Source organism: Gekko japonicus, unplaced genomic scaffold (assembly GCF_001447785.1).
Source record: "Gekko japonicus isolate JY-2015 unplaced genomic scaffold, Gekko_japonicus_V1.1 scaffold121, whole genome shotgun sequence".
Taxonomy (NCBI): Eukaryota; Metazoa; Chordata; class Lepidosauria; order Squamata; family Gekkonidae; genus Gekko; species Gekko japonicus.
The window spans coordinates 1,809,280-1,818,211 of NW_015174275.1; the positions used below are offsets into that span (position 1 = coordinate 1,809,280).

Sequence of the window (8,932 nt, forward strand, 5' to 3'; positions counted from 1 at the left end):
TTAAAACCAACTCAGCATGCGTTTTCTTTGTGTGACACATTAGACTTCTAATAATCTGGGGAGTTGCATCCAGACAGTTTTCCAGTATTACTTTGTTCTTTCAAGTGATAAAATTTATTAAAAGGAAATAGCTTATATTGGATTGTGAGTGCAGCCCGCCCCCTGCAACACTGTATGGATAGCTAAACACAACCATCATCTGCCAAGAGTTTTAAAAAATGAAAATGAGTCTGAAGACACTCACATTTCTATTGGCGTGTAATCTGTCAAAGGAACGTGCACAGATCCTGAACTGCTGTAGCATATACCGTGCTCTCCTTGTCACACAATATTCATATTACTCGCCAGCATTAATATGCTGGTGTAAATTTAACAAACCATGAAAGCAAGGTCTAGTACATCACTGGTTCAGGCTAAATCTACATGACCTTAGTTAATCCACTTTCTCGCCCCTCCTCTCCCTTGTCTGTCCTGTAAGAACATGACCTATCATAGGTGACGTATGTGAATCATTTGAATGCTGTAATGAGTTCTGTCTGCGCCAGCATGGTTGTAGTGGTTCAGGTGTCAGAGTACAATCTGGGAGACCCAGTTTTGCATCTCACAGGGTGGGGAGGGGAAGAGAAAGGAGATTGTAAACCACTCTGAGACTCCTTCGGGTAGTGAAGGGCAGGGTGTAAATCAAACCCCCTCTCCTCTTCCTCCTCCTCTTCCTCCTGCCATGAAAGCTCACCTGGGTGACTTCAGGCCAATGACTCTCTGTCAACCTAACCTGCCTCACAAGCTGCTTTGGGCCCCCAGTGGGGAGAAAAAAATGGATATAAATAGGTTACCTTCTTTGCTATATTATACTATGGATTTTAAATATGATTTTATTATGTATATGTATATATTTTATACTGATGTGCAGCACCCTGAGCCCTGTCTCACTGGGAAAGGTGGTTTTACAAATCAAACTTAATAAATAAATAAATAAATGGAAAATATTACTATTCATTTAGGACTAAGTATTTGCTGTCCACTAAAAAAAATAATCAGCAAGAGAACATGTGTAATATTTTTTCTAACCTTTGAGCAAATGGTAAAAAAGCAGAGCAACACATGCATCATTGCACTCCTGGGAATTACTGGGTTATTTATCTAGTTTCCCCCCCAAATAATGTTTAATGAATGCTGACATTCTCAGGAAGAATCCTGAGTAGTCAGAAGACACTGCAAATAATTTGTGATTAGAAAACTGCAGTTAATGGTATAATTGTAGCTAGGCATGTCTAGGACAAAGTCGGGTTTGCGATAGACAAGGAATCAAGCAACTGCTTCATTTGCTGTGACTCTCATGAGAAGAGCTATTGGAGAGTGGCTGGACTTTGGTTCTAGTGTGGTATAGTGGTTACAGTATTATACTAGGATTGGGGAGACCCAAGTTTGAATCCCCTCTCTTCCATGGAAGCTTACTGGGTGCCCTTGGGCAAGTCATTCTCAGCATATTCTACCTCGCAGGAATGTTGTGAGGATAAAATGGGCAAGTGGAGAACTTAAGGACCCTGCCCTGATCTGCTTGACAGATGGGTGGGATAATAATGTAGTGGACAGATGAACAGAGTTTGTCTTTTCTAAGCAAGATGGACTTATATCGACTTCCAGTCTTTTTAGTATGAACTTGCTATGTTTTCTAAACTTGCATCCATTAACTAATTGGATAGATGCATCACACTAGGTGAGCCAGAGTTCCACAATCAATAATGGAGGTATTAGCAGTGCATTCTCGACAATGAGTTATATCCCCACGAATTCTGGAGAATCGCTGAGCACTGAATTCTTCCAGTAGTAACATTGACTTTAATATTGTGTGTAGTAACATTGACTTTAACAGTTATGTGTAGACTTTCCTGTCATAGTATTTATGGTCTTCATAGCCCAAGATTACCCTTTAAATTCTTCTCTTGATCAAATCAAAAGGGAAATACCTTGATTCTCTTGTACAAGCGATATAGCAACAGGTTTAGCTGTGTTCTGTGAGGAATCCTGAACTGTATATAATTGGGATGCTTCCAAAATGTTCCATGTCTAAATGGCTCTGTGTCAGCCTTTCCTAAAAGATGTGCAGCTAATAAAAGCCATTATTTTTGCCTACAGGTACCCTGTTGTTTTACTGAACGTGAATATTTCTGGAAGCTGCTATGTGCAGAAATGCCATTTTAATTCCATTCTGTATCCATTACAAATGAGTTTGTAGATATGATCTGCCTTAACAGAGAACGCTTCTGGAATTGGCAAATCCCTTAAGAAGATATTTTTTGGGGTAAGTAGTCAAATAATATCGGTTCAGATGCCCACTTCTGCCAGAAACTCATTTCTATAGATAGCTAGGAAAGGATGATGAATAAAACTTCGTTCATAGTTTGCTTTCCCATTTAATAAAGGTGAAAATGTCCAGAGCTCTTTTGAGGAATGGTTATTGTAAAATTTGTTTAGTTCATAGGTATGAAATATGATGCCATAATTTAATAGACATTATTTTTTTGTATTTAGTGGATTTTAATCCTGCCCTTCAGTCATGGAGTTTAGGGAAGCATATCTCATTCTCCTCTCCACCATTTTAGCCTCACATTAACCTTATGAAGTAGGTTAGGTTGAGAGAGAAGGGCTGGCCCACAAGCGACCCACAGAGCTTTGGGGAAGAATGAGGAGCTGAACATGGTCCTTCCAGATCCCAGTCCAGTGTTCTGGCCGCTGCACTGTACCTCTCTTATGTATTTATTTTCTTCATTTCTTATTTCATGTTTCTTATTGGGTGGATTGCTGTTGACCTGTGTCTCTTAGATGTGAAGAGAATTTAAGTATTTAACAACTTGGATATTATCAGCCAGATCCCCTTTCCACAGAGATTCCAACCAGCCGTAACTTGATAACTTTTGTCTGAAACCCATCCTTTCAGAAAAAACACCCCCTCATATATTTCTGTTGATTTCTTTTTTTGGAAATGGTTAATTTAACTCAGGTAGGAATTAGAGCCAGATATTTTTTTGCATAGGAGTTATAAAATTTTGCTCCACATTCCATCAGTTTTCACAAGAACTCAGGACTTTATGTGAAACGTCAGAAAGATATTTGTTCACAATAGCAACAGAGAACTCAGTGTAAAATTCAGTCTATACATTCTAGGATACCACTTCAGACATGCACATGAATGATATTTGTTTGAAAGCACCCCCTTGTCAAGCACAAGGAGAACATAGGCAAGAAGTGTATGTATCTGAGATGTTACATGCCTCTAAAGATTGCACCATATGCTCAGCTCAACATTTTATTTGGCTAGCAAGCTAAATTTTGTTTATCATGCCAAATTTTATATATAAATTGGGTTTCTTTAGTTGAAACAATGTCCACTCATAGCTGGCTGGAATTTACAAGGTGGGTGGAGTGATTTCACTCAAGAGACACCAACCAAGGGCAGGCCACTTACTAGGCATGAAGATATACAAGAAGCTAGGCATGAAAGTACCGTAAGAAAACAAGAACAGAGACAAGTTCAGAGACAAAATGGACAGTACCTTGGACAGCTCCCTCTCAGCAGACAACTTGCTCCAATGAGATCCAGAGCCAGAATGAACCTATATACCCCTCTGGCAGCTCTAGAGCAAGATTTTCTTCTCCCTCTGAGAAGTAGACATGAATATTCTCGTCTTTTAAGTAGTATCCTCTGAATAGTATCCTAATCTGGCATGTTACGTTCTATTATCATATTAGGGTTGCCAATTGGGCTGGCAATCAGTGGGAGAAGGAGGGGCAGGGATGGAGGGAATGATGTTATGTCAATGGCACTATGTCAGTTGCGGTGAATACCCAGAAGTGATGTCATGTCGCCAGCATGATGTTGAACACTCTAGGATTTGGACAAAACTCTTCAGTATCAGAGTCTATACCTGTCACTTCTGTGGTCAAGCTGCAGATTCTATACCTCCTTCCCAGATTTAGTGTCCAGGTAACTGCTTGAGACTAGCATTATGGTCAAAGATATAGGACCAGTTCATCCAACTACTTGGCTGCCAAAATCTTTTCCGTAGCAAAGGAACAGGTGCATAGCCTTCTTCCCCTCCCCCCAAACACATACACCTCTGGCAATATGTGGTATAAATGCTTAATGCACAAAGCATGACTCTTCCGCGCACTTCTGTGGTCAAGCTGCAGATTCTTTACCTCCTTCCCATATTTAGTGTCCAGGTAACTGCTTGAGACTGGCATTATGGCTAAAGATATAGGACCAGTTCATCCAACTACTTGGCTGCCAAAATCTTTTCCGTAGCAAAGGAACAGGTGCATAGCCTTCTTCCCCTCCCCCCAAACACATACACCTCTGGCAATATGTGGTATAAATGCTTAATGCACAAAGCATGACTCTTCCGCCACTAAATGTGGGGAGAACATAGGAAAAGGGGTATCATGTGTGAAGCCTTAATGTCACATGTATTGGGTGTGTGTGGTGATGTTAGAGCACCCTCTGGTTTCTTCATCACAGAAACCTGGCATTGTGATGGTGGTTTAAACAAGGCAAAACAGTTTCAGGAATGTAAATGTGGAACAGGAAAACAAATGCATTATGAACTTGATTTTTTAAAAATTCTGCTGAGATCCATTCTTAGAAAACCTTCCTGGGATTGCCTTTTAAATTCTCTGAAGGATGGTCTTTAAATTAAATCTCATACAACTACAGGACAAGCTGAATTAATTAACTATCTTTTCTCTTCAAGTGACAAAGTGTAAACCAGACTTCATTTTATTCAGGTTCACTAAGTCTAATTTAATAAATCACCAAGTAATTTAACCTCACCCCACTGAAAGTGATTAGCATTGCATTTGAAGTTTTTGTTTCTTCTCTGCTTTTAATATGACTTCTCACAGTACGTAGAAATGAAAAGTATCTGCAGTGAGAGCAAAACTGAATTGAATTACCTAAATACATCTTACCTTCTTTTTTTTTTTTTAGATGCGATGTAATATTACATGCCTTGAAAGCTGGCCATAGAACTGACAGTATTCAAAATGGTGTATGGTGAGTTCTTCCACAGACCAGGACAAGACGAGGAGCTCGTCAACTTGAACGTGGGTGGCTTTAAGCAGTCCATTGGCCAAAGTACATTGCTCAGATTTCCACATACAAGGCTTGGAAAACTACTCAAATGCCATTCAGAAGAGGCTATTCTGGAACTGTGTGATGACTACAGTGTTGCAGACAAGGAATATTATTTTGATAGGAACCCTTCCTTGTTCAGATATGTGCTGAACTTTTATTACACAGGTAAACTCCACGTTATGGAAGAGCTTTGCGTCTTCTCCTTCAGCCAAGAAATAGAATATTGGGGGATCAATGAACTCTTCATTGATTCCTGTTGTAGCAATAGGTACCAAGAAAGGAAAGAAGATGGTCCTGAGAAGGACTGGGACCAGAAAAGCAGTGAAGGAAGTATAGACTCTGCATCTCAAGAGACACCAACCAAGGGCAGGCCACTTACTAGGCATGAAGATATACAAGAAGCTAGGCATGAAAGTACCGTAAGAAAACAAGAACAGAGACAAGTTCAGAGACAAAATGGACAGTACCTTGGACAGCTCCCTCTCAGCAGACAACTTGCTCCAATGAGATCCAGAGCCAGAATGAACCTATATACCCCTCTGGCAGCTCTAGAGCAAGATTTTCTTCTCCCTCTGAGAAGTAGACATGAATATTCTCGTCTTTTAAGTAGTATCCTCTGAATAGTATCCTAATCTGGCATGTTACGTTCTATTATCATATATTAGGGTTGCAAATTGGGCTGGCAATCATTGGGAGAAGGAGGGGCAGGGATGGAGGGAATGATGTTATGTCAATGGCACTATGTCAGTTGCGGTGAATACCCAGAAGTGATGTCATGTCGCCAGCATGATGTTGAACACTCTAGGATTTGGACAAAACTCTTCAGTATCAGAGTCTATACCTGTCACTTCTGTGGTCAAGCTGCAGATTCTATACCTCCTTCCCAGATTTAGTGTCCAGGTAACTGCTTGAGACTAGCATTATGGTCAAAGATATAGGACCAGTTCATCCAACTACTTGGCTGCCAAAATCTTTTCCGTAGCAAAGGAACAGGTGCATAGCCTTCTTCCCCTCCCCCCAAACACATACACCTCTGGCAATATGTGGTATAAATGCTTAATGCACAAAGCATGACTCTTCCGCCACTAAATGTGGGGAGAACATAGGAAAAGGGGTATCATGTGTGAAGCCTTAATGTCACATGTATTGGGTGTGTGTGGTGATGTTAGAGCACCCTCTGGTTTCTTCATCACAGAAACTTGGCATTGTGATGGTGGTTTAAACAAGGCAAAACAGTTTCAGGAATGTAAATGTGGAACAGGAAAACTAATGCATTATGAACTTGATTTTTAAAAAATTCTGCTGAGATCCATTCTTAGAAAACCTTCCTGGGATTGCCTTTTAAATTCTCTGAAGGATGGTCTTTAAATTAAATCTCATACAACTACAGGACAAGCTGAATTAATTAACTATCTTTTCTCTTCAAGTGACAAAGTGTAAACCAGACTTCATTTTATTCAGGTTCACTAAGTCTAATTTAATAAATCACCAAGTAATTTAACCTCACCCCACTGAAAGTGATTAGCATTGCATTTGAAGTTTTTGTTTCTTCTCTGCTTTTAATATGACTTCTCACAGTACGTAGAAATGAAAAGTATCTGCAGTGAGAGCAAAACTGAATTGAAGTACCTAAATACATCTTACCTTCTTTTTTTTTTTTAGATGCGATGTAATATTACATGCCTTGAAAGCTGGCCATAGAACTGACAGTATTCAAAATGGTGTATGGTGAGTTCTTCCACAGACCAGGACAAGACGAGGAGCTCGTCAACTTGAACGTGGGTGGCTTTAAGCAGTCCATTGGCCAAAGTACATTGCTCAGATTTCCACATACAAGGCTTGGAAAACTACTCAAATGCCATTCAGAAGAGGCTATTCTGGAACTGTGTGATGACTACAGTGTTGCAGACAAGGAATATTATTTTGATAGGAACCCTTCCTTGTTCAGATATGTGCTGAACTTTTATTACACAGGTAAACTCCACGTTATGGAAGAGCTTTGCGTCTTCTCCTTCAGCCAAGAAATAGAATATTGGGGGATCAATGAACTCTTCATTGATTCCTGTTGTAGCAATAGGTACCAAGAAAGGAAAGAAGATGGTCCTGAGAAGGACTGGGACCAGAAAAGCAGTGAAGGAAGTATAGACTCTGCATCTGAAGAGTCTTCCGTGTTTGAGAAGGAGCTTGAGAAGTTTGATAAGCTGTGGCTTGGGAACTTGCGCAAGAACATATGGATCAGAATGGAGAATCCTGGATATTGTTTGTCAGCCAAGTTAATTGCTGTTTCATCCCTGAGCGTGGTCCTGGCATCTATAGTGACCATGTGTATCCACAGCATGCCAGAGTTCCAAGAGCTGGACGCCAATGAAAGAGAGATTGAAAACCCTGTTCTGGAAGTTGTGGAGATCATATGCATTATCTGGTTCACCTCTGAGCTAGTGATCAGGTTGGCTGCTGCTCCAAGTCAGAAGAAGTTCTGGAAGAATCCACTGAACATCATTGATTTTGTCTCCATAATCCCTTTCTACGCCACCTTGGCAGTGGACACAAAGGAGGAAGAGAGTGAAGACATTGAAAACATGGGCAAAGTGGTTCAGATCCTACGGCTAATGAGGATATTCCGTATCCTGAAACTGGCGAGGCATTCTGTCGGACTACGGTCTCTGGGTGCCACTTTGAGACACAGTTACCATGAAGTTGGACTCCTGCTTTTGTTCCTGGCTGTGGGGATTTCTATTTTTTCTGTGCTGGTCTATTCGGTGGAGAAAGATGATGAGACGTCAGAACTGCAGAGCATCCCCATCTGCTGGTGGTGGGCCACCATTAGCATGACAACCGTTGGTTATGGGGACACCTTTCCAGTCACCCTGGCAGGAAAGATCATTGGGACATCCTGCATTATCTGCGGAATATTAGTGGTGGCTCTCCCCATCACCATCATTTTCAACAAATTCTCCAAATACTATCAGAAGCAGAAGGATATTGATGTGGACCCCTGCAACAACAACCAGGAGGAAAAGACAAATGAGCTCCCTTATTTTAATATTAGGGATATTTATGCAAAAAAGATGCACTCCTTTATTTCTAGCCTTTCTTCAGTAGGAATTGTAGCCAACGATCAAGACTCAACAGACGCCTCCAGTATCCAAGATGTTGAGGATGTTTATAACGTAACATCTTTGCAGAACGGTACAGGAAAATGAGTTGAATCTTTCTCTCTCTCTCTCTTTTTACAGCTGTTTTTCGCTTCGAATATTTGGTTAGCGCACCTTTATTAAGAGCACACAAATCTCAGGGTATTTTGCTGTCTGCCATATGTGGGCATTATTTGCTCCAATGATGTCACACATTCTTCACTGTTTAGATGAGGCTTAAAGATAGATAAGCGGCGTATGGTGGTTTAGTCTTAGGAAAACAGCATTAAGGGAGTTGTTTTTCCCCTCCAGCCAGGGGCGATAGCGTTTTAAAGGATGTGTGGTTGGAATTGACTGCTCTTTGAGAAATGGCAAACAGCTAGAACATAAGATGTACAGCTTAATGAGGTGAAATTCTTACACATGCACATTCCTGAAAAGAAATGCAAGTGCATGTAAAACCATATTCACTTAGAAGCCAAATGCATTTCCTAAAATAGGACGTGGATTTATTAATAACAGATACTAACGGCTATTCATTATGGCACAAGTTTTAATCCTTGGCTGCAGTTCTGTTAGGCATTTTTCAGAGAAGGAAATTCTTAGATGTTCCACGCAAAGTATCGTGCTTCCTGCATAATGTGAACCACATGGATTCTGATCT

The 8,932-nt window shown here is 40.6% G+C and overlaps 1 protein-coding gene across 1 annotated transcript; it reads left to right on the top strand.

The window, feature by feature from the left end:
• The first annotated feature begins 6,852 nt into the window (after positions 1-6,852).
• Positions 6,853-8,337, top strand: KCNS3 (potassium voltage-gated channel, modifier subfamily S, member 3). Its single transcript, XM_015423777.1, has one exon. The coding sequence runs from the start codon at positions 6,853-6,855 to the stop codon at positions 8,335-8,337; it is 1,485 nt and encodes a 494-aa protein (XP_015279263.1).
• The last annotated feature ends 595 nt before the right edge of the window (positions 8,338-8,932 follow it).